The 27,836-nt window shown below is 52.5% G+C and overlaps 10 protein-coding genes and 1 non-coding gene across 11 annotated transcripts; 6 read left to right on the top strand and 5 right to left on the bottom strand.

Moving 5' to 3' along the window:
• Positions 1–532: 532 nt before the first annotated feature.
• On the top strand, positions 533–605 carry BO85DRAFT_t280. Its single transcript has one exon. It is a non-coding gene; the product is annotated as a tRNA-Thr (tRNA).
• Positions 606–1,432: 827 nt separating this feature from the next.
• BO85DRAFT_408778 (histidine phosphatase family protein) lies at positions 1,433–3,356 on the bottom strand. Its single transcript, XM_025657413.1, has 4 exons — positions 2,402–3,356; positions 2,230–2,347; positions 2,070–2,174; positions 1,433–2,010 (listed from the first exon to the last, which is right to left on the bottom strand). The coding sequence occupies exons 1-4, from the start codon at positions 3,180–3,182 to the stop codon at positions 1,575–1,577; spliced, it is 1,440 nt and encodes a 479-aa protein (XP_025509929.1). The 5' UTR covers positions 3,183–3,356; the 3' UTR covers positions 1,433–1,574.
• Positions 3,357–5,025: 1,669 nt separating this feature from the next.
• Positions 5,026–5,658, bottom strand: BO85DRAFT_384919 (uncharacterized protein; the record flags this gene model as incomplete). The annotated part of the gene is made up of 2 exons (XM_025656566.1): positions 5,026–5,441; positions 5,490–5,658. 2 exons carry the CDS (start codon positions 5,656–5,658, stop codon positions 5,026–5,028), a joined length of 585 nt encoding a protein of 194 aa, XP_025509928.1.
• A 1,774-nt stretch (positions 5,659–7,432) lies between these two features.
• On the top strand, positions 7,433–8,563 carry BO85DRAFT_524700 (dienelactone hydrolase family protein). The gene is made up of 4 exons (XM_025665433.1): positions 7,433–7,754; positions 7,811–8,066; positions 8,131–8,396; positions 8,450–8,563. Exons 1-4 carry the CDS (start codon positions 7,612–7,614, stop codon positions 8,550–8,552), a joined length of 768 nt encoding a protein of 255 aa, XP_025509927.1. The 5' UTR covers positions 7,433–7,611; the 3' UTR covers positions 8,553–8,563.
• A 1,108-nt stretch (positions 8,564–9,671) lies between these two features.
• On the top strand, positions 9,672–12,332 carry BO85DRAFT_493418 (uncharacterized protein; the record flags this gene model as incomplete). The annotated part of the gene is made up of 5 exons (XM_025663825.1): positions 9,672–9,840; positions 9,913–10,564; positions 10,614–11,234; positions 11,291–11,675; positions 11,730–12,332. 5 exons carry the CDS (start codon positions 9,672–9,674, stop codon positions 12,330–12,332), a joined length of 2,430 nt encoding a protein of 809 aa, XP_025509926.1.
• Positions 12,333–12,783: 451 nt separating this feature from the next.
• On the top strand, positions 12,784–15,034 carry BO85DRAFT_211170 (MFS transporter). Its single transcript, XM_025654615.1, has 6 exons — positions 12,784–13,026; positions 13,099–13,178; positions 13,238–13,300; positions 13,359–13,473; positions 13,534–13,851; positions 13,908–15,034. The coding sequence occupies exons 1-6, from the start codon at positions 13,012–13,014 to the stop codon at positions 14,769–14,771; spliced, it is 1,455 nt and encodes a 484-aa protein (XP_025509925.1). The 5' UTR covers positions 12,784–13,011; the 3' UTR covers positions 14,772–15,034.
• BO85DRAFT_211192 (uncharacterized protein) lies at positions 15,000–15,989 on the top strand. The gene has a single exon (XM_025654616.1). The coding sequence runs from the start codon at positions 15,297–15,299 to the stop codon at positions 15,789–15,791; it is 495 nt and encodes a 164-aa protein (XP_025509924.1). The 5' UTR covers positions 15,000–15,296; the 3' UTR covers positions 15,792–15,989.
• A 480-nt stretch (positions 15,990–16,469) lies between these two features.
• Positions 16,470–17,636, bottom strand: BO85DRAFT_338417 (uncharacterized protein; the record flags this gene model as incomplete). Its single annotated transcript, XM_025655454.1, has 1 exon — positions 16,470–17,636. A coding segment is annotated over one exon (1,167 nt), but the record flags the coding sequence as incomplete, so codon positions are not given.
• An 860-nt stretch (positions 17,637–18,496) lies between these two features.
• On the bottom strand, positions 18,497–19,316 carry BO85DRAFT_443538 (putative GNAT family acetyltransferase; the record flags this gene model as incomplete). Its single annotated transcript, XM_025658878.1, has 2 exons — positions 18,497–18,741; positions 18,857–19,316. The coding sequence occupies 2 exons, from the start codon at positions 19,314–19,316 to the stop codon at positions 18,497–18,499; spliced, it is 705 nt and encodes a 234-aa protein (XP_025509922.1).
• Positions 19,317–20,004: 688 nt separating this feature from the next.
• BO85DRAFT_508329 (uncharacterized protein) lies at positions 20,005–25,641 on the bottom strand (the record flags this gene model as incomplete). Its single annotated transcript, XM_025664456.1, has 5 exons — positions 20,005–20,162; positions 20,216–24,927; positions 24,980–25,422; positions 25,474–25,500; positions 25,559–25,641. The coding sequence occupies 5 exons, from the start codon at positions 25,639–25,641 to the stop codon at positions 20,034–20,036; spliced, it is 5,394 nt and encodes a 1,797-aa protein (XP_025509921.1). The 3' UTR covers positions 20,005–20,033.
• A 440-nt stretch (positions 25,642–26,081) lies between these two features.
• BO85DRAFT_508326 (citrate synthase) lies at positions 26,082–27,688 on the top strand (the record flags this gene model as incomplete). The annotated part of the gene is made up of 5 exons (XM_025664455.1): positions 26,082–26,353; positions 26,411–26,608; positions 26,666–27,421; positions 27,483–27,565; positions 27,621–27,688. The coding sequence occupies 5 exons, from the start codon at positions 26,082–26,084 to the stop codon at positions 27,686–27,688; spliced, it is 1,377 nt and encodes a 458-aa protein (XP_025509920.1).
• Between the last annotated feature and the right edge of the window lie 148 nt (positions 27,689–27,836).

The following is a 27,836-nucleotide window of genomic DNA, read 5'->3' as shown; positions in this document are numbered from 1 at the left end:
ATATCTCAGACAATTTGGATCTGACAGGGTTCGACACTACTAGTAGTCTACTACTACCGGGGCTGAAGCTGTGGCGGCTTACCGTGGCCCCCAATGGCTGCACGATCCGAATCCACTGCTCCGCCATCCCTCAGCCTCATCAGGTCCAGTTGGGCACATCTCACGTCATCGATGCTGATTTCTTTGTGGGATTCTTTGTATGTTGCTGCTAGATTGGAGTGGCTGGGGGTCAGGAACGATGGGGAATTGATTTGAAGTGGTGACTGATGAGATAGATGGTCTAGGAAGTACGCTGTTAGCCATGGTGAGTCCCAGCGGAAGAATTAGAAAATGGACTGATCTATTGGGTCGAGGAGGATGTTGCAGATAAACCTTTGTAACAGTTGGTCAGACAGGACAGGAGGTTGATGTGGATGTTGTCCTGTCAATCCGGGAACCTGCATAAGAAAGCGTCTTTTGTGACAGCCATCAATCTGCTGCGTGTCTATTTGCTGCATATAAGGCAAACAATCTTTACACTATACATCAACCAGCTTCTATGGCTCAGTTGGTAGAGCGCATGACTAGTAATCATGAGGTCCGCGGTTCGAATCCGCGTGGAAGCATTTTTTGTTTTTTCTTTTTTTACCTTATCCCCATCCTCTGCACATCATTTCTCAAAGAACATCATTAAACCAGTTCTTGAAGGCTAATGGTTTTGTTATGTACATCTTTGAATCCTTGGTAAGGTGGATGCGCTAGAACACAGATAGTAGAAAGGTTACCTGTACCCTACATACTCAATCCGATGCTTTTTCAACCAACCTCTGGGAAGCATATGACAGTGCGAGTATGCTGTAAGCAAATAGGTATGTGAGGATCATGGCTATCAGCTTCAGTACGGTAAACTCTTCGAGATGATCGGTCGCCTTTGTACATCAATTGAAGTTGTGCTAATACCCAAATAAGTAGTAGTAGTAGTAGTACCGAACCACCTTTGTCTCAGTTGGTGCTGTGTCGGTGATATATAATTTCAACCCTGACTTGGCCGCAACATTCGGAAGGGCCATCAAGATTGAACTTTTAGTCACCACTCCAGTCTGCTAATCCCTTGTCAACACACTTAATTAACCTTATTGCTCACTAGAACTATCTATGAACCGAATCTCACTTTCGTCGAGGCCAAATAGCCCGATGCGACCGTTGAGAGTATGGCAAGTTCGCGAAGCACGGTCCAAGTTGAACCCCGACCATACGAGACGGCATGCGGTGTACACAGAAAGTAACCAAGCAGTCAGCTAGTAGCTGCGTCTTAATCCAATAGTTTCACGTACACAGCATTGCATTCTAATAATTGATGATTCATTTACTGACCGCATTATACACGAATTGAAAATAAGTCTAACGCCTAAAAATACACCCCCCAAAGCGCCTATGCACACAAAGAACAAAACGAGATTCCAACATGTATCATTGCTATTATCATTATTTACATTCACCGTATGACTGTACAAGACTATTAACAAGGTGATCGTCACCACCAAACTTGGATATCAATCATCACTAAAAGTATCCCGGGACCTACTTCTCTGCATCTAGTCCATAGCATCACCCTCCTGGCAGGCAATAGGGCTAGAGCGGTAGTTCAGCTCCGTCGTGGTGTTGTAGTTCCACCAGAAGTTCAGATACTGCGGGTAGGACGCAGAGACATTGCAGGTGGTCGTGTAGTCTGGCAGATTCTTGTTCAGGATGGAGGTGTAGTTGGCCAGAGGGCAGGAGTAGCCCGGTCCGGAGGTGCAGTCGTTGAAGGGGAGTACAGCCTCGTTCAGCACCAGACGCACGTAGGTACCCTCGTCCGAGAGGGCGGTGGCCTGGCAGCTGAGACGCTCGATGGTCAGATGGCCACCCATGGGCACGATGTTGCCGATCGAGTAGGGGTTGCCGAAGGCGACCCGGTCAAGAGGAAGGTCCTCGTTGGGGATGAGGACGCCTAGGGCGGCGAGGATGGGGGTGATGTTGGTGTCGTGGGCACTACTATATGTTAGTGAAGAGTTTCTTTTTGTGAGACTTTGATTCTGCCGAGAACGTACAAGTTGAAGAACAAGGAGCCAGCTTCCTTGGGTCCCTGGTTCAGGAGGGTGAGACTGGCGTTGGCGTAGACGGCACCCACAGCAGCCATGTTCTTGTCACCGGGACTATCGATCGTTAGTTGCTGATCCGAGACAATAATGGATCGAATGGTAAACTCACCCAGCGCAGTAGTAGTAGTTCAAATCCTCAACGTAACCGAAGCTGACCCATTCGTCCTGGGTAAAGGCGTTGATCCAGTTGGAGAAGGGACGAGCATTGAGCTCAAAGGAGGCCATAACTAGGATGCTGTCAGCTGGAGGTTTGAGCCAATGATTGTACCGTAATCACATACCCATCAGGTTGTAGACATCAGATGCGGTGAGGTTCATGCCGGGGTTCTGGGAGTTTAGGCGGGCAGCAGCGACCTTGAACTGGGGCAGCTGGTAAGTCAGGTTGTCGCAGGTGGTCTGGTCGTTGTCGGTGTCACAGGTGGGCGTGAGGCTGTCCGCGCCCATGACCTCGGACTCGGAGATGATGTTGAGGGCAGCGTTGGTGGAGTAGTTGTAGCCAAAGAAACCCTCACCGAACTTGCGGGCCGTCTCGATGACACGTCCGTAGCCACTAGAAAAGAAGGGCACGACCGTCTCGCCGTTCCAGAGGTGGCCGTAGCGAGCCTTGTAATCGTTGCCGTGGTTGTACGCGTCCAGCAGACCGGCGTAGGGGCCGCTGGTGGTCTCGGCGTTGTAGTAGCACTCATTAGGGACGTAGTAGGTCCAGTCGTTCAGGAAGGCCAGGTCGCCCTTGTATTCAGTAGTGTTGATGCTGTAGACCTTGGCCAGGGCCTCTTCGATGTCCTTGCCGGCTGAAGGGGACGGGTAGCGCTCTCCGTGACGCTTGACCATGATGACCTGATCGACCTCGCAGCTGGTCGGGGGATCGCGAGCGATACCGTAGGACACACGCTCGGAGTAGGGTCCGTTACCACCGTAGTGCTTGAGGATGCTGTAGCCATCGCGGAACTCCTGAGAGAACTGCTTCTCCTGGGTTGACTGAGGAATGGCAGCGCCGTAGGAGAAAGCGGATGCGCCCGTGGCCAGAGCACAGGCCAGAGTGAGGAGAGAGGTGCGAGGCATTGCGAAGGTACAGTTGACAAAAGCTGGAGAAGGTGCTCTCGAGAGGATTGGAGATGACGAGCGGGGTACATATAGACCGAGAGGGGTTTGGAGGACCTTTTATACCCGGCGATCGGAGATTGCGGTCCAGCATGCATCTGTGAGCTGTTCGCCTCACGCAAGCCAGGAGACGGCTCAAGATGAGTGAGCTAGAAAGTAGCGAAAGCGAGGACGGAGGGATGTCTACCAGTGACAGACTCACAGAAGAGCCCACGTGCTCAGCATCCCAAAGCGAGAAGCCCTCCAGCTCGACGTAACAGGGCTGAATCCCACCTCTCAGCGGGACTCACGGGATTCGAATCATACTCTGGAGTCTAAAGGCGTGGTTTCGGCCAACTCTCCCATTGGCAGAAGGGACGGGTGGGAGGGACACAGGCACAGACTGCCGTTGGTCAATGGCAGCAGCTTAATCGACTAGTGTAGTCAACTAGTAAGTAAGTAGTTATGCACCCGACAAGGGCTTATCTCCGGGGTCGCTGCCGGTGTCTTCCCACTTCTTCTAATATCCCTCGTATCTCCGCTGCCTCGTGCTGACGACGGAGTCACCAATGTAGAGTCATTCCCAGAACACACGTGGATAAGTAGCAGTTTGGATGAGCCAGGCACTGATAGGAGATGATGTCCCTCACGGACACCCTGATTTTAAGAGGGTAAACAACGGCTCGGGGCTGCCCGCCTCGGCAACCCACGCCGAGCGCAAGCTTCCTTGGCCAAAGCTTGGACCTGCCAGCCAAGGTGCCACTCCGTCGGCCACGCGGTTCTGCCATGCTCTGTCACTCGCTTTCTCATCGGTTGGATCGTCTGGAAGGGATGGAAGCCCATAGAGACGATCACACTCCGCGATCGGAATCGATGTAGTATCAGGCAACTGTATTAGCTGACATGCGGCATTTTGTCGCTGTAGTATGCAGCGCCGGCTTTCCAGAACAGCTGGTGTTTCCTTTAGACCCACTGAGCCAGTCTGCGTCATGCCTGCGTGCACGTGGGAGTCACTGCATGTTCTTGCCAGGGAGATGAGATCCGGTTTCTCGCATAGCAAATTACATCCTGAGTCATGCCAGTCCGGGTGTAACAGTGGGGTGTTTGGAATCGCCTATGCATACACCATGTGACGGGATCAATACCTAGATCCTCAAAGACGCTTTGCTAGGTTGGAAGTGTACCCTGCAGCTATTGCTGCACCACCTCCCCTGGCCCCCAACCTTAACCGTGGGACGAACTGTTGTTCCTATTTGCCGCAGAAGCAATACTACTATATGACAGCCCACCATAGCTCGAGCTAGGTAGCCAAGTTTCCGAAAGTGAGTACGCTGTAATAAAACAAAGGAAGAGGCGATCATCGCTTATATGACGTAGGAAGGAAAATATTCGTGGCAGTCAAGGACATGCTTTGACATGGTTGACACATGGCTACACCGTGAACGTTGTCTCCCTGAGACTATGTTTGTTGCAAGGCGTTCTAGTCTTATCTGACTGAACATCTAGGTAATCAATATAATCAGATCCTCGAACCAGAGACTTCAACTATGCAGCAAGTACCTCTGAAATTTTTCCTGGTGTTCCATAATTGGCCCCAGGGCTTCAGCAATACGGCAACAAAGCTGAAAACTAGCCTCGGCTAACCATTTCACTGCAGTGAAGAAGCCTAACTCAAGTCCTTCCTTCACCAGCGACTTGGCTCCCTCCCTTTCTCGCATCTTCGGCAAACGGCCTGTCAGTGTTGTGGTATGCGTACCAATGCCACATAATTATGGTACTGGCACATGGTTAGACATCTCTCATCGCATTCATTTCATCCAAGAACTTACCCCCAGAATAGGAACAGACACCCAACCCAGTAGAACACTAGCCCCGCTACTGTCCGGCCATCTTTTCGGTACGCCAGAGAGATCCAGTCCCAGGTGCTTCGGATGGTTTCTTGTTCATCTGCTGACACACCGTGTATCTGGACCCCCTGCGTCGCCACGATGATAGTAATCACTACGCATGCTGCCAGTTGGAACAGGCTCGCCGCAGCGGAACCGAGTTTCCATGCCCATTGAATGCAAAGGTTCTCTTTCCGCTCCGGCCAGAACCAGTCGCATATTATGATGAGGCACAAAAAGACATTCAAAAAGGTGCAGGCGCACATCCCAAAAGTGAGGCTGCTAAGTAGGTTGCTGGCGTCTACCCGAGCATCGGGATACCCCCGTACATTTTGGTCCTGTAGTTTATCGTAGCCTATTCAAGTGTCAGTATAGATGGACAAGGTGAGAAGAGGAAGCGTACGGTTTTTAGCAGAGACGATCAGGAACTGTCCAATGATGCTGATGAGGTGAGATAGGCCGACCACAGACTTGGTTCGCCTGAAATAACAGATCTTGTTGTACGTGCAGGAACTGCTGAGTCTGACCCACTGGACCTCACGCCGGGAGATGCTGCCTTTAAAGGGAGCCATGTTCGAATATGGTTTTCCGACACTGGAGAAGCCTCTGCTAACTGCGCTGATGCGGAAGTGGGCCCAGGATCCAAGATATAGATAATGACTAGTAGTGAATGATCCATCATGTCGTGATGACTTTAAGTGAATGCTTCACGGTGTGAATAATCCGTGATGTCGACATGACGGTTATTGAATGCAGAGTGCCTATGTGTGGGAAGCCCCATCCCAGGCCCTGGAGCCGGTGCTCAAGCTCATTCGGCTGACACGAAGCTTTTGAGAAGGCTACCCAATCTGGTCTGCCGGTTTTTCCTGGATCCGACTCATGTTTATATCTCCCGGCAAACCATTGCAAATGACGCGAAACCGATATTGCGACACGGAGCTTCCATCATGTGAGGGAGGGCGCCCTCTCAACAGGGAGCCCCAAATGTACGTCATGGCTTCCCATGAATAGGTCACGGTACTGGATGAGTTTGAGCCGGGATCTGACTTTGAGCAAAGGCATCGTCCTTTGAGCCGAGCAGTAATCCTATGACAAGTTGCCGTAGATTATACGAAAGAAAGCAGGAATTTGTATGACAGACTGCGTTTCCCCAGCAGGCATCAAGAGCAGGTGTAGGCAGAGGTGTATATCTACGGTCCCTCAAAAAACGTGCGGATAGACAGACCCGTCACAAAGCTCCTCTTCCGCCAATGGCCTATTAGATCCAGCCAAACGCGCCAAGAATAGTAGTTCCCACCCAAACAGTATTCGCTCGGACATTGTCGACATTAGGCGTACTGAACTCGCTGTCGGCCGCCATTCTGGCTAACGCTGCCGAGATAATCGTAGGGCCTGCTGAAAGTTGTATCTCTCAAAAGATTGGTTTCCCGTCCACACGAGGATGAAAGAGTGAATGGGGAGCCATTGAAGATGATTCGGACTGTGGGCTGCTCGGCAGGAGCTTTTGTAGGGCCGGTGGTACCTTCTGCAAGGATCTGTGTACCTTCTCCATGGCATCATAGTCGCGGGGGCGAGAGGAGCACGCGCTGTCGCCTATCGGGAGCCCGGCGGGTGATGCAGGCGGAGCAGGAAGAGATACGGTCGCATTTCTTCTACTGAAGTGTATCTTGGTCAGGATGCGAACGCATGCAATGCTCATTGTGTTAGGACAAGTGTCTTCTCACCTTGCGACCCGGCAGTGGTCATATTGAACTCCATAAACTCATCGATCGATTGAATCGGCAATGGTCGACGAGGTGAGGTATGTCAGAATGGCGAATAGTAGACGAAAGTCCAAATGACAGCCCGTCTCTTGCTTATGTTCACGGGTTGCCGATACCGACCTCCACAGCGCGGGACACTGGTTGGTATACACAGTACGCTCTGTGGTGGCATGTGGGGGAGGGACGATCGGTGCAACTCGCGGCGGGACCGGTGGTGGCAGTTGTTCCAGCCCCACAGAGTGAGTAGTAGATAGTTAATACTAGTACCGAGTAGTGTAGTACCTATGCAGATACAAGCCGAGGAAAGGTTAGTTAGCAGTGTATGTAGGAGATAATCTAAAGGCTGACTGCCTGAGGCAATAACTCCCAACATGCTCTTACCTCTTTTGGGTAAAACGAGGAAGTTGCCTCGCAATCGGGATGCCAGCGGGAAAGGCCGAGACTGAGGTTAGCGCGGGACCCGCGCTAACCCGAATCTCGGTCGGGGCAATTCCCCATCGGGCAGTCCTCGGATCTCTAGAGGACAATAGGAAGTACCATGCCCCAGCATCCTTCCCGACCAGAAACACCACGGTCCGTAACCGAGGACTAGGGAGATATGCCGTCAAAGATGATTCCGATCACTCAAAACTGCATTTGGATAAGGTAGTAAAGGGGGTATAAAGTCACCGGGAGAAGTCCATGGTCACATAGTCAAGCATCCAAACCCTTCCGACCAAGTCCCTTGAACTTCCCCCCCCCCCACCAACTACACACATTACAATGACCTCCTACCCTCCCAGAAAGTGCTGCTTCCAGGGCGTCAAGCATGACGGCGACGCGACTGGCGACTTCATCACCATTGATGACTTTGAAGTCTACAAGAAGGCTCCCGAGGGTGCCGCTCCCGAGAAAGCAATCATCCTGTCTGTCCCTCTCACTGCAATGGTTGCAACTGAATAGTCTGAACTGACCCAAATAGACTGACTGATATCCTGGGCCACCGGTTCAAGAATGCCCAGCTGATCGCTGACCAGTTCGCCGCCAATGGCTACTTGGTGCTCATCCCCGATCTCTTCTATGGTGATCCCATCCCCATTGGTGGCGCCGCGGGCCTGGACCTCCAAAAATGGCTGGTGGGCGAGTACCACGAGAAGAAGATCGCACATACTCCCCCCGTCATCGACCCCATCCTGGAAAAGTGCATAGCTGAACTGCGCACCAAGTACAACATCAAGGTAGGCCTATCTTTCCGCTGCCCAATGGCTGGCCGGACGAACGGTGGGACTGATCTCTTGACAGAAAATCGGTGCCATCGGCTACTGCTTTGGCGCCAAGTATGTTGTTCGGTTCCTGAAGCCCGACCAAGGGAAGGTGGATGTCGGTTTCCTGGCGCACCCTAGTCTGGTCGAAAAGGAGGAATTGGAGGCCATCAAGGGTCCTCTGGCCATTGCGGCGGCCGAGAAGGATCACGTCTTCCCCGCCGAGAAGCGACACGAGTCGGAACAGATCTTGGAAACGCTGGCGTTGCCCTATGCCCAGACTCTCTATGGCGGTGTCGGTCATGGGTGAGTGATTTTGGAAACCCAATGGACTGCGCCTTAAACTAATCATGTCATAGATTCGCATTGCGGGGAGACCTCAGCGACCCCAAGGTGCTATTCGCCAAGGAGAATGCCTTCATCCAGGCCGTGCAGTGGTTTGATGAGCACTTGAAGGTGTGAGAGGGCAAGTGCACGACGCAGGGAAACCGGGGGGAGGGGGTTGGAGTAGTTAAATAGATGGATGGGAGAAATAGGCTAGTAATGGCTGATGACCACGCTATAAATATGATGATGATGATGGCTAGGATGTGCATGAATTTGTCTCCACTTGTCTGCCTCTTCCGGGATTCGTTTCCCCGACCGGGTTATGTAGCATGACCTTCACTGCTAAAATATTAAACCACGGTAGAGTCAATTATCCCTTGTTCCGAGCATCATTGGAGTATCCTTCGAGTCAGTAAGAAAAAGAAAGGTGAGACTTGCCGTCAGGTAATGACCTGCGCGGTAGCATCATCGTATCCATCAAGCCGTAAGGGGGGAAGAATTGAAGAAGGATTGAAGTCGCAGAAGTATATAAGTACTCTTCAAACTAGGGATCATGAAGTTCAATGAAAGTAAAAGTGCATCTTTCACAAGAGGAGCCAAACTGAGTAGTTAGCGAATGTGACTTCTGTGTGAGTATAGGAAAACCGTTGGACAGACACACAGACTACTATGTAGTAGACAATTAAGGTACGTAGTAAGTAGAGTGGAGAGAGAGAGAAATGATGCGCTGTGGGTACTTTTTCCCCCTTCTTTCTTTTCTTCTTTTTTTGGCAGTGACAGGCAGGTTTCGGGACCAGCCGACAGACAGCAGTGGGAAACCGATAAGCAGTCGGGCGCAATAAGATCCTCCCGCCCCCCCGGGTGCCTCAGGACAAGAAAAAGGATTTGGGAGTGAGAGTGAGAGTGAGAGAATTACTAGAATGCGCTCAATAATACGAAACCCACCACCACCACCACGTGATCCTTCAGACTGTTGTTTGATGGTGCGTCATTGGCGAGAACCTCGCGATCGGGCGGCATTCTGACTGGAACCTGGAACTTTCACCTCACTTGCTACTACTTACTCACTCACTCACTCACTCACTCACTCATCTTCCATCCACACTGTGACTCTTCCTTTCTCTTTCTCTAACCCCCACAACTCAACTTGCTATGGTCGCATGTTGATCTCTATTTCCCATTCCATTCCATTACACCCTCTCCTCCCAATGACTGCATCGCAGTCAGGTCTTTCCTCATCCCCCTCTCATCATCATGTTCCGCCATTTTCAGATGCCCCCTCCCCCGAATGGGAATGCCTCCCATTCCGATGCCACCGGAAGACCCAAGGATCGTACTCGCCGGGCATGCGAGCGCTGTCGCCAGATGAAAATCAAGTGTGACGGCGTCTCTACCTGCAATCACTGTCGCACCTCCTTCAATGGTGCGAGGCCCTTTTAACTTGTGTCGCGATAAGACCACAGACGGTAGGCTGGGGATAAGCTAACGGGTACAGAATGTGTGTATCCGGAGCCACGGCGCAAGCGCAAAGCTTCCCCGCATTTCGATCGTCTGCAGGAGTTGGAGAAGAGGGTCAAGGCGATGGAGGAATCCTATCAGACCATTTCTGCCACCAAAGACTCATCTCAGTCCCCCAGCTCGGCGACGCAACTCCATCCCCCGTCAACCGCCGGCGCCAATGATGTCGGCCACGACCCGACAGATGCCCAGCCTCAGGCCCAGTCAAGCCAAGGAGAAGCTCGCTTCGGATTTTCATCCGCCGACCGTGCTTTTATTGAGCGCCTCAAGGCGGAGCTGGGAGACTGGCCCGGCGCGGACTTCGACAGCCGGCTACGTATACGAGAGAAACCCGGGGTGAAATTGTTCCAGTCAGCCAACCCGGCACCGCGGGTCGTCTGCTTACCACCCCGTGAGCGAGCGGAGCACCTAATCAACATAGCGCTGGATGCAAGCGTCCTCTATCATGTCGTGCACCGACCCACGTTTGACTCGGCGTTCGAACTCCTCTACAGCCTGGATCGGAGCGACTATGGGGAAGGGGAAATGCGCCATATCCCGCTCGTTTACGCGCTCATGGCGTTGGGCTGTCTGTTTGAGAAGATCGGCGAGGGCTCCTCTGAAAGCGGGGACGACATGACCGCGGAGAGGTATGTCTTCATTCCACCGTGTCGTCTAAATCCATGCTAACGCGAGTAGAACGAAATATTTCTCTACATGCCGTGATCTAGTGGATCTGCACGACTGCAATGATATCGTTACCTTACAAGCAATCTTCTATATGAACCTATTCATCTTGAGCACGGAGAGGCTATCACCGTGCTATACATGCCTGTCACACGCATTCTCTCTCGCCGTTCGCATGAATCTCCAGCTGCCAAATACGAGGGACAATCTAATCGTCGCCGAGATCAAGAGGCGACTTTTCTGGTCTCTGCGACAATTACTGATGGTCGTAGCCTCGATGTGCGGCTATCCGCGGCCGATCAACAGCAACGAAGTCGACATCGAACAGCCGCTAGATCTGGACGATAACGACCTTAAGTCGACCAGAATATCACAAGCCTTACAAGACCCGGCACTGATTCGGAGTATGTCTGGTTCTGTCGCGCTGTTGAAGCTGCACAATATTCTGGATCGAATAGTTCGAGAGCTTTATCCGTCAGGAGGCGTCCGGCGCAAAACCAACAGCGGATCCATGAGCCACCGGGTGAGCAACGACATTGTCACTCAGCTCGAAGCGGAGCTGCAGAAGTGGTCCACATCGCTCCCACTGGGGTATAAACGGGGCACAAGTCGATACGCCCCCCACTTAGAGAAGTAAGGTCACCATGAGTGCGGTCCCCACTAAGTTCCACCCAGCTAACAGGCCGCAGGGCGAAATACGAGCTATGGATGACATATGCACACGTCCAAATTCTTCTATATCGACCGTTCCTGCACTACTTCGTCGACAGCACCGAGGGGAACGGCCATGCCGAACACGGATTTCACAAGTACGCCTCGGCGTGTGTTGACGCCAGCCGCAATCTTATCCATTTGACCGAGGATATGCACCGGGACGGTCTCCTATATGGAGCACACTGGAGGATTGCGTACATGGTCTGCACAGCAGGTCTATCATTGATATATGTGGTGGTGGGCTCTAAGAACCCGGACACAGCAAGAAATCTCAAAATGGATTTGAACACAGCAAAGAGAATGCTGATGTGCCTCACCCCTTACAGTTCTCATTCCCGTCGCCTGCATGTGGCATTAACGGTACGACCAGCGATGGTTCCATGTTGACGATTCTAGGCTAACGTAAGCGACTAGGTACTGACAGCTACGTTCACTAAATCGGATCACGGCTCGCAGTCGCAAAGTCCGAATGACACCGCAGAGGCAGTTGCGGATAAAACCAGCGAGCCGTATACGGGACCGACGACAAGACAGGGTCATGCTGCATCACCTCAGGGGAAGCAGAAATATAACGGTCCTGGAGCGGGTGAAGTGGTTGCCCCCAGTTCAGGGTCATTCACGCGCGGCGTGGAGACGCATCCTTCCCAGTCTAATCCGGTCGAAGCATACGGCATGATTCCTGTATCACAGCCTCCGTTATCTCATTTAGATTCCACCCCGGTACCGTCAGGGTATGTGGTTCCTCCGCTCCAACCAGGTGCGCCATGTACGACTATGCCAACTCCGGCGCCCGAAAACACCACTCCCCAGACAGCTGAGCGAGTTATGGAAGCGCTGGCCGGGGCTGCTGCCACTTATGGACCGGAGCCAGGGCTCGGAGATCAGACGTACTACCTGGAAGCGCGACCCTTTAATTTGCAACGACCTACGGAAGGCGAGGATTACCTGTTCGGGAGAGAGTTTGGGGAATTTGACGGGATGACGGGGGATTTACTCAGCTTCGACTATCTGTTTTAGACCGACTTTGTAATGTGATTGTGGTTTGGGGGTACTAGTGTCCAATGCCGGGCGCCTTAAGATCCGACCGATAATAGCTGAGCGTGGTGCCGCGTGCGCGTGGCAACTGATCATGAACCTTCATGTCTATTTTTTTTTCCCCTCTTTTCATTTTACCCTCCCTTAGTGTTTGTCTATCTTCTATTCTCCTTCTCGTCCAATCCGAGACCTGACCACCCAACATCCGAGTGGCTGCTGGGTGAGATTCCGAACCACGGGCGGCAGCGCGATGGGTCGGTCTAACCCAAACAACGGGTCTCGCAGGCCGAGTGCCGACCAACCGTCGCTGCAAGTCCAGACGCGCTGATCTCAACCACTGCACAAGGCCGGATCCAACGTGGCGGTCAATTGCGTGCCGGAAAGATAATGCTTAGTGCATTGCACGACTCCTTTTGGGATGTATCTGTCAGATTTTGAAGGCTGCGCGGCCCGAGCCTCCCTGAGGATGTATCGCGGCCCCCTTATATATCTCTCATAGAATGGTGCCCAGGCGCAACTAACCCACGAACAAGCGCCGAGCACTATCCAAACTATGCGATTGTTTGCTGGATCATTAGTGCAACTTTTACCACTATAAACTCTGACTTTGCTTTTCCGGGAATACAAACAACCTATCACTAGCAAGGATTCGTCCAGCGCCATGGCCGGCGGTAAGGTAGGCATTGAGTTCCGCTGTCATCAAGAATTATGTCCACTAGTGAGCCGTTGACTAACGTCAAGTTACTAGCGACCCGACGTGCATCCTGTGATAGACCTGGAGAAGGACATGGTAGGATGGGACGGCGAGGATGATCCAAAGAATCCGAGGTGAGAGATAACCGGTCACATCTGCCACCATGTAAGATCTAGCATCTGACACGAAATAGGAATTTTCCTGTGTCTCAGAAATGGTTTTTGATGATACTGGTCAGTACCATCACATTCATCAGGTATGCTGAGACTTCCTTAAATAAACCGGTTGCTGTCTCTTACTCACGACCTCTGCAGTCCATTCGCGTCTTCTGTCTTCTCTCCAGGTGTGGTGTACGCGGAAGAGGAATTTGATGTCACATCGACTATTTTGGGAACTCTCTCGGTCACAGGTTATCTCATCGGTTATGTGGTATGTGTGGTCTCCTTTTTGTCAAGAACCTGACTTGTGCTTACCAAAATTGCCATATAGACCGGTCCTCTCTTTTTCTCTCCGCTAAGTGAGATGTACGGCCGACGGATCGTCCTCAGTGCGGCCAACACGTTCTTTGTCGCCTTCCAGATTGGCTGCGCGCTAGCCCCCAATATCTCTGCACTAATCGTTTTTCGTTTTCTGACGGGCGTCGGTGGATCGGCTTGTTTGACCACAGGTGGTGGTGTGGTGGCCGATTTATTTGTGGCCGAACAGCGTGGAATTGCAATGGCAGTTTATACTACGGGTATCTTGATCGGACCTGTTCTGGGACCGCTTCTTGGAGGTTTCATCGCTCAGCGAGCGGGTTGGCACTGGGTATGTTATTTTCACCGGTGTGTTCATCCACATAACTGATATTGATATCCTGCTAGGTGTTCTGGGTGCTGGTCATTGCGGGCGGCACGCTCTCTGCTCTGGTCATGATTTTCAACCGTGAGACCAACCACGTCGTAATCATACGCCGCAAGACCGAGCGCCTCCGCAAGGAGCTCAATCGTCCCGAACTATACAGCTGTTACGAACCCAATGGAGCGGACGCCAAAGGTTCTTATACAAGCACCCTTGGCAAGCGGCTGATCATGCCATTTTACCTCTTGGTCCGTTCGCCGATCGTCTTCCCGGTTGCCACCTATCTGGCCACACTCTACGGATGTCTCTACTTGCTCTTTACCACAGTGACCGATGTCTTCAAGAAGTCCTACGGCTGGAGCACGGAGATCAGTGGCCTCGCGTATCTCGGTCTCGGTGTCGGATTTATCAGTGGCCAGATAGTCTTTGCCTTGGTCAGTGACCGTATCATCACACGGTTGAAGTTGCGCAACAACAACGTCTTTGAGCCGGAAATGCGTTTGTCCATCACAATGGTTTTTGCCTTCTTCATCCCCGTCTCGTTCTTTTGGTACGGATGGTCTGCGCAGGAGCATACGCACTGGATTGTGCCGATCATTGGCCTGGCGCCTTTTGCGTTCGGCATGGTGGGTATTTACAATACACTGCAGACCTACGTGATCGACTGCTATCCTCGGTATGCTGCCTCCGGTACCGCCGCGATGGTGGTCACACGGTCGCTGATGGGTGCTCTGCTGCCGCTGGCGGGACCGCGCATGTACTCGACATTGGGCTACGGATGGGGTAATTCCCTGCTGGGATTCGTTACACTTGGCATGATCCCCGTGCCAATGCTGTTTTACAAGTATGGTGGCAGCGTCAGAAAGTCATCTCAGTTGGAACTGTGATGGGTTGTGGGGTTGTCACACGATTTATCAGAAAAGCATGGATAAAATGAGAGTGAGGCTTGAGGGAACGATGCATTGAAGAGATCGGGTATAATTCTTTTGGTTCTGTTTCGTTCGTATATTATTACATAGCACATAGACTTGAGCTCCCTGGGTGTCTCATGTGGCGTTTTGGCGATGGGAAGATGATGAGCCAGTATAAGGCTGGTTCAGGATTGCATACAGGGAAGGGGCTAGTCATCTTAATATGAGTACTGATTATTATGATAGAAAATTAGAAAAGCTGGACAGAAAACGAGGAAGCCGACTACTTGAATCCGAGGAGATAATCGTCGATCAGTGCCGATCCTCGGCAGCTATTTTGCGGAGAAAATAACATCTTCCCCACCTTGGCGAAGTGGTCAGCTCGAGCTTCGCTACGCCCCTCTATCAAGTCCCCCTGTCTCCTACCTGCTAGATAATCCCGGACCTCGCTCACACTGCAAATACTCAGGTTCAAAATCCCTTTGAACCTGACCACCAACCATGGCAGAATATCTCACCATGCCCATCCTTAATGAACTTATCCGACGAGTCGAGGAGGACCCAAGAAACGAGGACGTTGAGAAAGCAATGACATCTGGTATTCTCTCTTATTACTTTCCTATTGACCAGGGGTTCATAGTCGCACCCACGTCAACGAGCAGCAAGTGCTCTTCAGGCTTTGAATTCATCATCCGCCAATTCCAGCCCAGTCCCTCAAAGGATCGTATGATCGTCGATCACGCCGTGGTTAGATCGGAAGTGGATGATTCACTTCAAAGTTGTATCAATCGACTTCGACATTCCATTCAGCACCGAATTTCAGGGGTTGAAAGTTGTTGGGCAATATTGGTCCAGAGTCAGTCGGTCTACTGCTACGAGTATCATGGACAGCTGCATGAACATGAGCGTCTTGTGCCATGGGCACTATCCGGTCGATCTCAGGAGCAGCATGCGTTTCATGTACGCAGAGATAGTGTTCAGATTAAACGGATGTAGAGGCATATGGCACTACATGATACGCCTGCGCGATGAGACAGTGAAGCGTGTATGAGTACGGTCGGACAGCCCCGAAGGGCATAATCATAAGTAATGGAACAAAATTGAGGGTATGAGGCGCTTCTAAAGCGCTGGAATTTTGAATACCTTCCTCCAGTCAACTATTCTCTATTTGCACCATCTCAACTACGTTTTGATTACCCAGATAGCAAGGTACTCTCAGGGTTCATCATCAAAGTCATTATGGTCAGTGCCATGGTTTCCAGTGCTATCATCGTCATAGTCATCATACTCATAGCCACTATGGTCGTAGTTATGATCGTCGTAGCCATGATCGTCGTAGCTATGATCATCGTAGCTATAATCATCGTAGCCATCAGCATTATAGCCATCAGCGTCAGTGCCATCATCGTCCAAGTCACGACCGTCAAAGCCATAAGCTAAACCTGAAAAAGCACCGTTAAACCGGACTGTATAGTCGATTCTCGCAAGACAGTGTCTAGACTTGTGCAGCTTACTAGAAACGGGTTGGTCCTGCTGTAGCCAAAACCTCTTGAGAGTACTTCCGTGTCGAACCTTGCATGCTCCACTTACCCAAAACTTGCACATGACGTCGGGGCCTATGGGATGTTCTGGCTCACCACTTCGACAGCGCGAGCAAACGTAGTGGGGATAACTATCACTTGGAAGATTAGCTTGGTCAAGGCAGCCAGTGTGTTGCCAGGAGTAGCAAACTGAGCACATCACCCCGGACTGTTCGAGTCCGCTGCGCTTGCCGCAACACGGTATTAGCAAGCGGGAGCCTTGTACGACAAGGCCAGTGAATTGGTGTACACTTGCGTAATACCATTTTTCGGCAATGAAAGACGCTTGTGCGAATGCTACCGCATCGCGTGGTTCCAGATGCTGCAGGATGAGTTGAACGATTTCCGCAGGCAGGTGAGGCTTCCATGTCTCCCGGTGCATTTTGCTTTGTCCCCAGCAGTTTGTTGTGAGGATCTGGCAGAGGGCACGGAAACCCGCAGGCCACCGGCCGCTGGACATATCCGAAACCAGCATACTTGGGCTGCTTGCACGGATAGTGTCGTCTGAGATCTCTGCAAAAACAACATGGCATGTCGAAATGATTATCAAGAGGGTGTGATGACTCTGGGATGCGGTTTTCTCAAGGTACTGCTCAGCCTTTTGAACGGCTGAGCGGATCATGGATTGATCCTCCAGGTTGTTGTGTAGAACAACAAGAAATTCATGGAACCAGTAGATGTCACCTTTGGGGCAGCTCCAGGGTACACCAGGATAATCAGTCACTGGGAGGTCAACGTCGGTGTCAAATGAAACCTCGAAATCCCAAGCTGCAAGACGTAAGATGGCGATACAAAAGTAATTCAACGCCGGCGAATCATAACGCATCGTTATCGAATCGCAAATGTGCCAGCGCCAGGCCCACATAAGATCGATAAACAATCGGGCTTGCAGTTCGTTCAGAAAAGTCGGGATATCCAAGCGGAGATGCAGTGGTTCCAGCGGCGGCTGTGCCAATCCATTATTCATAATTTCCTCAGGGGCATGCGTAGGTAGTTCTTTCAGCTCCTCACGGAGTCCCGCTGCAGACAAGCTAGAGGCCTCACGTACCGTGTGTAGGTCATACCAGTCAGTCACTGTCTGGGGATCATTGTCTGGGAAATCAAGGTAGGACACTACCAGTGTGCCAGCGTCCAAATTCACGGTGTAGACTATGCCGGCCAGTGCACCTACCGGAGCAGGAAATTGAGCTTCCTCCCATTCATCTAGCTTGTCCGGCTCCTCACACAGCTGCTTAATCATTTTCAGCGCCTCGGGGCGATCGGAACCAAATTTATGATCAGGACCGTACACTTCATAGCAACGAAACCATCGACCTAATGGACCCAGATGTTAGCTTCGCAATTTACTTTCTTCTCTCCCACTTAAACATAGTATTCCTGATTGCCAGCTATGGTATACTGACCTCTACTATGTAGATTCCAGAGATATCTCATCTTGCTGCTGAGTAGATCCAACAGACGGCCGAATATAGTTCGGGATGAGCGGTATGAGTAGGCCTAACCTTCAAAAATGTTTCGTATGGGGAGGCAGAGGCGATCACAATTCTGGGTGGTGAGGCTGTGATTGATGGGCCTGAACTTTGAGAGACATTGGAGGAGAATATAGGAAAATGGAAGCAGTAAAATGGGCCAGCGAATGATGACTACACCTGTATACCCTGGAAAAGCAGGGATGTTATCCTGAGCAGCTAACCATAATCAAGGAGGAAGCCTAGTGATCGGCTGTAAAGGCTGAGATATCGGGCCCCTGCTACCAATATATTGGGCTTCTACTCATGTTGTAAGCCCCTTTGAAGGAAATTGCCGCTGGGATAGTTTGTTGCCCTCGGGATTCTGGTTTAAGACTCGTGGACAAAGGGGGATGCCGTTGAATAATTTTCTTTCATGGAAATTAGAACATGAATTGAGAACATAATCGTAACCATCTTGTAAAAGTAATGGACTTTGTCTCACCGGATCTTAATCTGCCGTGTATTTATGTGTCTCTCAAGTGGTGATTACACAAGTAGTAATTTTCTTGTATACGGATGTCTTCTTTTACTGACTTCCTTGAACCTCCATGCTTGCAGCGGGAACTCCACCTGGGAAGCGCACCATCACAGTAGTGCGAATAAGTAAAAATTACTCTTCGCAGCGTTTCCATTCCCGCATCTCACTCCTCGTCAGGCTCGCGGGCATTGCCGGCCTCAGGTCATGCACCTTGGCTACCTGAAAGTTGTACTTTTCGTAGAGAGGGACACCGGGATCAGTGGCATCCAGTCTGTTCTCCAGCCCCAATCGGTCCGCCTCTGCCAGTCCCCATTCCATCCCCTTACTACCAAGACCTTGCTCTTGATACTTGGGTCTCGTGAAACCAATGTGGAGGTCTATCTAACATTGTCAGTGGGCTATCGGATATAAAGGCCCAGAATTGTTTCTCTCAGTAAGGAATGTGTAGCAACCGTCCAGGACCTAATCACGTCCAAAACAGGATAGACTTACATGCATGTGACCGTTGGCACATCTCATGCCGTGGCTGCTCATATTGCTGCACAGCCTGACTCACAAGGTTCCTGATTACCCCTTCGGGATACCAATCAACCTCGACCGTTGGGCGTTTGGCCAAAGAGCTGGCATTGTCGAAGAAATACCACTTGGCAGCGGCCGCAATCCGTTTCTTCTCTACATCCATCACCTTGATCCATTTGACGGTCGGCTGCTCCCTGATGAGAGACGTGCGCTGGTCCTCGATACTTCTCTGTAGGCTCTTTTCCCAATCGCCATCTTCAATGGGGAAGAAGAGACGAAAAATGCCCTGCGAAGGATTGTCAGACGTATCCCACTGTGCGGGTATGAGCTCGGGAAGGTCATCTTCTTTGGCAAGTTCGAGTGAGAATTTCTCTCTGCGGAGTTGTGAATAATGGGCAAAACTGGATAGGGTACGGCGGTAAATAGCGGCCATCGGGCAAATACTGCCAGTAAAATGGATCAAAAAGTATGATTCCTTTGAGACTTTAAAGTACAAAGAAAAAGGAAATTATTAAAAGATGATGATATTTTATAATAAACAGCAGATACTCTATAGAGTGTTGGTCAAGGAATGAGCCACCCGAGTGTCGAGGAACTACGGGTTTAACCGGTTTTTAAGGTTATGGACCACTGTACTATACATGAATTCTCTCCCCTGGACCAGGAGTGAGAAAATAGGTATTCACTTGGTCTGGACTTATACAACGAGCTAAATACAGCACGGTTGAGGTCATCGTAATATACACTAATCTAGTAAAGCTCAAGCAATCAAGACTGCGCCCTCCCCAGTGGCGATTCGGCCAGGGGCAGCGGGATCCAGCTGCTGATTTGGATAGACATAATAACAATTGACAACCGCGATATAATGCTACACTTGTTTCTGCAGGATGTTCTATCTAATGGGCATCATCTATGTGCCGAGAGAATGAATGCAGAATTAGTTGTGTTCGGCTTAGAATTTGGCTTGCAAAAGCATGACAATGATAGTTGCTGCGAATATATTGTGATAGATATAGTAATGTCTGATCATAAAGCTCATATTACTCATTACAAACGAAAGGATTGCAATCATAAAACACCAAGTCTCCAAGTAAAACTATACAGTCTGGATGCTTTCGAGGGCTTCTTTTCTCCTTCTCAGAAACAACATTCACTCCTTCTCAGCAGGACCAAACGTAGTGGCAGCCACCGCCATGGCAAGCTCGCCCGAGTGGCTAATACTGACCTGAACCTTGGCCAGCTGCTTCTCATCAGCGAGCTTCTTGATTTCACCATGTAGCTGCAGTCTCATTAGCCTGTGATGACTAAATATTCAGGAACAGAGCAACTCACATGAACAGTTGGAATCCCACCATCACTGAGGATCTCAATATCGTTGAGCGGAGCCCCTGCTCCCTTGGATGGGACCTGCAAACTCTTGAACACGGCCTCCTTGGCTGCCCAACGGCCTGCAAACGAGTGTGCCGGATCTGGTGCAGCATGGCAATACTCCCTCTCGGCTTCAGTGTAATTCCGCTCCAGGAATACGTCGTTCTCGACATTAATAGCAGTCACAGACTCAATGTCCACACCTACCGAGGTCGTTCCGTCCGTCGACACAGCCGCCTCCACCCATTTCTGGCACGCGTCCATCAGCGGCTCGCTGGTAGGCGTTGAGGGCGTCTCCACGGCAGTTAGCACCCCGGAGCTCGTCTCAGATATTGAGTCCTCTGAATCAGGATGCAGACATTTCGCATCGAAATAGTAGCTGCCGTCGTCAACGGCAACTCGCGCAAATGGATCCAAGAACACTCGCATCTCGTCCTCGGCGGCCCAGGCGGACGATGTCTTGGCCTGGAACAGACTGTTCGTGTTGAGCCCCTCGATAAAGGCACGGTTGGCCATCTCACAGCGTCGGAGGGCCTTGACGCGATACGCCTCGTAGGGCGTCCGATCCACCGCGGCAAAGAGATAGCGCGGAGACACTCCCACCACCAGACCGCCCTTCTGGCCGAATCCGAAGGAGGTGAGCATGAAGGCTCGCATGCCGTGTGTCTGAATGGGCTCTGCAGGGTACACGAGGTGGTCGAACTGCTGCAGGACCGAGTCGACGTTGTCTGCGTTGCGGTTGCCTGGCACGATTCCTGATTGCAGGATCTGCAGGCCTCCGTTCAGCATCCATGCTCCTGCGGCACCCTTGGGATGGCCCGTTAAGTACTTCTGGCACACTACCATGATCGGGTTACCCTTGGTGCGGCCGAGATGGCTCATCATCGTGTTGATCACCTCCGACTCATTCTTGTCGTTGGCCTTGGTCGAAGTGCCGTGGAATGAGGCCACCGCGATATCATCGACGGTAAGACCCCATACAGCCAGCGCTGCGCGAATGGGTGAGATACCGGGTTCTTGCTGCCGTAGGTCTAGTCCGTAGAGATTCTGGGCCTGACGAATCTGTGATGCTGCAGCCCTGTCGATGACCTGGGCCAGGTGTGGCGAGAGCTGACCATCCTGCCGGGCCTGCTGAAGCTGGCGAGCCGCCCCCTGCTGGATCTGCGTTCGCAGCTCTTCAAACTGCTTCTGGCGGAATGTGGCATCCAGAAGAGGTGACAGCGATGCGGTAGTCGATTCACGGGCAGCGGTCAGGATGCCCTTGCCTGGTGCAGGCACAGAGCGACCGATCTTATCGCCCGCCATTTGCGAGTACGCGACGATGCCGTAGATGGGCACTCCCATCTCGAGCGCCAACTGTGCCGTCATGAGCACCTGTACACCGCATCCAGCAGACTCGACAAATCCTGCGCGGGAACTAGCCGTCGGGCGAGAGATTTCTCGTGGAGTGCGACCGCGTGCCAGCTCCTCCACGGTGTTGGCTGTCGCCTTCATATTTGCGAACTCGTACGACATCTCCTCCTGCAGGTCATCTGTTCCACCCACCAGAGCCACTTTGACCTTGCCGGCCTGAATGCCCTCACAAGCCGTGTCCAGCGATTCAATGGCCGTGGCGCATGTTCCTGACGGGGACTTGATGGGACCCGCCGCACCCATGAGCAGCATGTTCGCCCAGGCATCCATGGCATTGGGGAACGACTCTTGCAGGATATCATTCTGCACGTCGCGGTCGAGATACCGATCGCGGTACACACCACGCATGGCGATCAATCCACCTGCGCCCGTGCCAATGCAATTGGCCAGCTCCGAGACGTGTATGTGTCGGTACAGCTCGTAGGGGTCCTGGATGCCGGCGCTCAACATGGCTTGACACACACAGCACAAGACATACAACGTGATCGGATCTACCTGCGAGACAATGTCCGCTGGGATACCATACGCCTTTGGATCCCATCCAGTAGGCAGCTGGCCTGACACTAGTCGGTCGAACGGCTGCGCCTTTGGCACCAAGAACCGTGCTCCGGGCTTGAATTGCACATTGTACTCCTCCCCATCTTCTCCAGCTGCAGAGATCGAAACCTTGTCGCCATGCTTTGACTTGAATGCGATAGCGACAGCACGAGTCGTCTGGAAGACAGGTAGATCCTCCTGCACCACCACCTCCTGCAGGAATTCCTTCTTGGCAGGATCGTAGCCATCGTAGAGTTCTGGCTCGATGAAGCGCAAACCCGCGTGTTCGTGGATATATTCGCCATACTTCTCTGCGAAGTCGGCCTCGTGCACAGGCTGGTTGGATTTGGTGTCGACCCAGCCTACGTAGGGAGATCCCTGCTGGTCGCCCTCGAAGTGCTTAACCAAACCCATGATCCAGGCCATCTCGACGTACCCCTCGGGACTGAGATCTCCGGCTCGCTCCATGTCCCAGCGTGTGCGGGCACTACCCCAGGGTCCTAGCTCAGAGTAGCCAACCACGACAATAGTCTTGTTCAGGTCGATCATGTCACGCCCGGGCAGCTGTATACCTGCCGTCATGGCCTCATAATCCGGCAGATCTGGATGGCCGACCGTCAGATTGGCACGCGGCTTGCGTGTAGTCGGAGCAGTGATCGGCTGTTGCTGTTCCTCTGGGCCCTTCAACAGCTTCTCGTGCAGCTCATCCTCGGCTGCAATGGCCTTGCGTGCGCGAGCCTGGTGTTGCACCTGCTTACGGGCGGCAGTCGACAAACTCTTCAGGTCAGCCAGCTGCTCCATCTTGCCACCCAGGTCCGCGTACACGGGCGTGTCTTCACAGGCCTCTGCAATGGCGGGAGTCATCAGCGCCATTATGTTCAATGCCATCTCCGCCGACGAGAAGGTGATTACGTCTTCAGCCTCGATGGCCTCGGCCACGATGTTGTTGGCGCTCATCAGCCCTGTGCCACGGGTCCAGCCGATAACGGCGCCGCACACGGTCAGGTAGTCACCCCAGCTTTCGGACTTGAAGCGGTTGAAGAGAGTCTCTAGGCCAATTTTTGACTCCGAGTAGAGCCCGTCCCCGCCGAAGGTACCGTGGTTGGGTGAGAGCGGCAGAATGACCTGTGTCGGGTTGGCCCCGTATCCACGGGCTTCCTTTTGTTGTTTGATACAACCCAGCAGGCGCAGAAGGTTGACCAGCATGGCGCGGTGAGCCACCTCGGACAGACCGTCGAGTCCGTCAATCTGTCGGCCGTTCTCGGATATGGCGGCGAACGGGATCACGCAGTCAATGTCACCTGCAGTACCCAGAGTGTTGGTGTACAGATGAGAAATGAGGGCCTGGCAGTCCTGGCGACTGGCCTGATTGAAGGGGAAGACTGTCAAGGACGAACCCCGACCACAGAAGTCGCGGTACAGGCTGCGATAAAAGTCCATGTTGGAGCGACTGGTGGTAACAATGACATTGGCACCGGCTGTGAGCAGGCCACGCGTGATCTCAGCACCTATGGATTGGGGTCCGGCACCGGTGATCAGCACCGTCTTACCGGAGAAGCTGATACCGATGGATGTGGCCGCTTGGACTGAATCGAGGTAGCTGGATGTGAGGCCATCGTCGTAGTTCCAGGCACTGGCTTTAGGACGACAGAGCCGAACAAAAGGTAGGCTGTCGGCAACGGGGGCGTCGAAGCGACTTCCACGCTTGAGTAGCTCGACGTAGGTATCTGGGCTTCCGCCAATGGTGCGAGGGATCTCTTCGTATTCGATAACTCCCTTAGGGCTGACAGTGGTACGAGGACCCAGAGGTGGCAGCCGGTGGATGAAGACGGAGTCTCCTTGGAGTGCATCACGGTAACCCTGGAACAGCTGCTCCAAGGGCTGTATCTGCAGCTGCTTGTCACTGTGGCGTAATGGGTGGGCAATGTGATACTTGACTAGGTCGAAGGCGCTGGGATTCGAGCGATTCAAAACCTGCCAGATCTTCTCCTCGTTCGAAGTGCTACCGGGTCCCAGCAGCAGCGAGGCAATATCGACGCGAGCCCAGTTCCACCAGGCGTCATAGCTGCGACCGCGTTTCGCGTCGAAGATGGGCGAGATGCGAGTCAAGAAGCCGTCACCGAACTCAGCCTGCCAAGCCTCCAACTTCTGGTCGGCTTCCTGCCATAGCTCTTCGCTGTGCGCTAGCTTCTGAACAAGCTCGCCGCCGTCGCTGTCCAAGATCTTCCCGAGTGCCAGGTGAAGGTGCTTGAAAGCGTCGTTCTGCTCCGTGCGTAGCCGCTCCAGCTCCTTGGAGTCAATCATAGCTCCGCCAGCGGCACCACCTCCGCCCGCAGACGCAGCAGCTGGGCTAATAGTAATGCCACAGTGGCGTCCGTACCGAGACACGACACTGTCGACGAATTCTTTGGCTGCCTGAGGGCTCTCCAGCCGGGACGAGGGGTCCAGACTGACGGCATAGCAGAGAACAGCTGTTTGACGTTGAGAGCCCAAGCCCCAGTGGGTCTCAAGGTGACTGCGAATGCTGTTCTGATTCCACCCAGCGGGGAATCTGGCCGAGATCAAGCGGGCAATCAATGCAGACATGACTTTGCCAGGACGGCCGGTGAAGCTGCCATCGAGAGCTGCCCCAACAGCTTCGAGTGGAAGGTCTTCGCAGCCGTCGGGTGTACCACCGAACTCGGCCACCAGGTCACCAATAAGCTCATTCTGTAGTGTAGATTTACCTGGAAAGCGTTAGAAGAGAACTGTTGAGAATTTTATATGAGCCAGTCTTACCTCCAGACAGGTCCCGAATGCATTTCTGCAGAGGCACCTGATCAAATGGCTGCTTCAGCTTCTGGGCAGTCAGAGCCAGCACGATATCCAGCGCAGATAGTGGCACATCATCTACAGCGGCTGCCGCTACAACTGGAGCTGCGGGAGCTGCAGCAGGAGCAACCGGGGCTTCAGGGGCCACAGCAACTGGTGCTGGGGTGACTGGGGCAGCTTGAGTCTCTGTCGTGACCACTGGTTGCGACTCTTCGTATTCATAGCATATCTGCCCATAATCATCGCTGTGGGAAAGGAATTGGCGGCGAATCAGGCGCAGCTGGTCCTGCAGCTGGTGATTGCGGGCAACCGTCTTCTTGCCCATGGTGGACAACACCTTGGCCGGGCCGACCTCTACGTATCGCTCCACGGCCTCATCTCGCGTGAAGAACTCTTTCTGTGTATCAATCCTGATGGGGTCAGTGGCAAATTTGCAGCTCGGGGATAGGAACGAAACTCACCATTGAACCGGAAAGGCAAATTGGTAGCTAGTCAGGTTAGTTAATCTACAACTCTCATGGAATTCTGATCCGTAGTGGCACTTACGCCAGCAGTTCAATGAGCAGTGTCCGTGCCAGAGCACGTCGCTCCTGCTCTGAATCTGGAAGTGATTGAATTGGTTCGCCCATCTTGTGTTGGGTGTTATGTGGTGATCAGGAGACGACGATGGACATCGCGGACGGGGATTTGAGGGGTATGGTACGACAATGCTGTTCATATAGAGGCCCCTTCCTCAAAGCGGACAGCATTAATCCGATATAATTATCTTCAACCGCTGACCGAGCAGTGTCGCGCTCACAGATGTCCGAGGACCCCGGGCATTTCGGCGCATCAGTATGTCTGAAGGGGGGTGGCCCGGCGGCCGATGCCCGACGGCAGGATTCGAGGGATTCACAGCCCCCAAGTGTAGCAAAAGGGATTACACAAGTAAAACCGCATCAGAAATTTGTACGTTTGGCCTGTCAGCGATGTAGCTTATATACGAGGTAATTCCATCAAGCTGGCACAGTAGTCTTGATTTACGATCCTCTATCTTCTAATCCCATATCAGAGTAGTATCAACGTCAATATGCCCGACATCGCACCCAACGTCGCTCGCAACGGCAGCGCTAAAAATGCAGAGAACAAGCCAGAAACCCCAGTTCTCCATGTGGTAGACAGCCGCACGGGGAACTACTTCCCCATCCCTATCGTGCGCAACGCCATCAACGCAAGTGAATTCAAGAAACTCAAGTCTCCGGAGGATCCCGCACATCCCGAAGATCAGAACGAGCAGGGCATCCGGGTGTTTGACCCCGGATACTCCAACACGGCTGTCAGTGAGAGTCAGGTTACTTACATGTGCGTTACCTCTCGAGAGATTGTTCATGGTGAATAGCAACTGATAACGGGGTGTAGCGATGGCCTAAAGGGAACTATTCAGTACCGAGGCTACAATATCGAGGATATTGTAGGGAAGAAGAAGTTTATCGACACGGCACACCTGCTCATTTGGGGCGAATGGCCGACGCCAGAACAGGCCAAGTCGCTTCAGGAGAAGCTTTCCAGCGTGCCTATTCTGGATGAATCCGTCTTTAAGGTGATTCAGGCATTCCCGTAAGCTTCACACTAGTCATATGCTCTAATTGTCCCACCAGAGTCTAACAGCTTTAGTCCCAACTCGTCCATCATCGGCATGATGATCGCCGCGCTCTCCGCCGTCCAGAGCTCCCAGATGGACCGCATCCCCGCTCACGCGGCCAAGAACCTTTACTTGGGTAACCCCCAGGCCGTCGACGATGAGATCGTCCGTCTGATGGGCTCGCTGTCCATGATCACCGCTGCTGTCTACTGCCATCACACCGGACGGGAATTCACCCCGCCACGCCTGGAACTCTCCTACATCGAGAACTTCCTCCTGATGATGGGCCACGTTGAGTCCAGCACTGGACTGCCCAACCCGCAATACGTCGACCGCATTGAGCGTCTCTGGGTCCTCATCGCCGATCATGAGATGACCTGCTCGACTGCCGCATTCTTGCAGACGGCTTCCTCTCTGCCGGATGTATTTTCCTGTATGATCTCCGCACTTTCGGCCCTCTATGGTCCGCTGCATGGTGGAGCCATTGAAGTGGCTTACAAGAACTTTGAGGAGATTGGCTCGGTTGAGAACGTTGCGGCCAAGATAGAGCGTGTCAAGGCCGGAAAGGAGCGCCTGTATGGTTACGGTCACCGCATCTACCGCGTGACGGATCCGCGCTTCATCTTCATCCGCCAGATTCTGGACGAACTGAAGGAGGAGATCGCCCGTAACCCGCTGCTAAAGGTGGCGTTTGAGGTGGATCGTGTCGCCTCGGAGGATGAATATTTTGTCACCCGGAAGCTGCGGCCCAACGCCGATCTCTTTGCGGCGCTGGTGTACAGTGCTATGTAGGTAGACTCCGTGAAGGACTTGTTTCAGACAGAAGACCCGCTAACACAATGGGTTTAGGGGCTTCCCGACTGAGTTTATTCTGCCGTTGTCACTGTTGTCCCGCACGCAGGGATTCATGGCCCACTGGAAGGAAGCCATGTGTAAGTGATCCATTTTGCCACCGAGTATCCCAGTCTGAGGCTAATGATGTGCCAGCGAGTACGGCACGTATCTGGAGACCCGGCCAGATCTACACCGGACACCTGAACCGTGAGATGGCGTAGGTTTAGAACAGTTCCTCTATCACCAATGAGGCAATCTTAGCGTAAAACGGTCAACAGCGTCACTGAAGCTAGCGCTAGAACGCATGCAAGTCTACAGGCCACCTAGGCCAGGCCTCGGAATGTTTCCGACAGTCACTGATGAAGACAT

This window comes from Aspergillus piperis, assembly GCF_003184755.1.
Source record: "Aspergillus piperis CBS 112811 unplaced genomic scaffold BO85scaffold_36, whole genome shotgun sequence".
Classification (NCBI taxonomy): Eukaryota; Fungi; Ascomycota; class Eurotiomycetes; order Eurotiales; family Aspergillaceae; genus Aspergillus; species Aspergillus piperis.
This window is presented reverse-complemented; position numbering and strand designations above follow the sequence as displayed.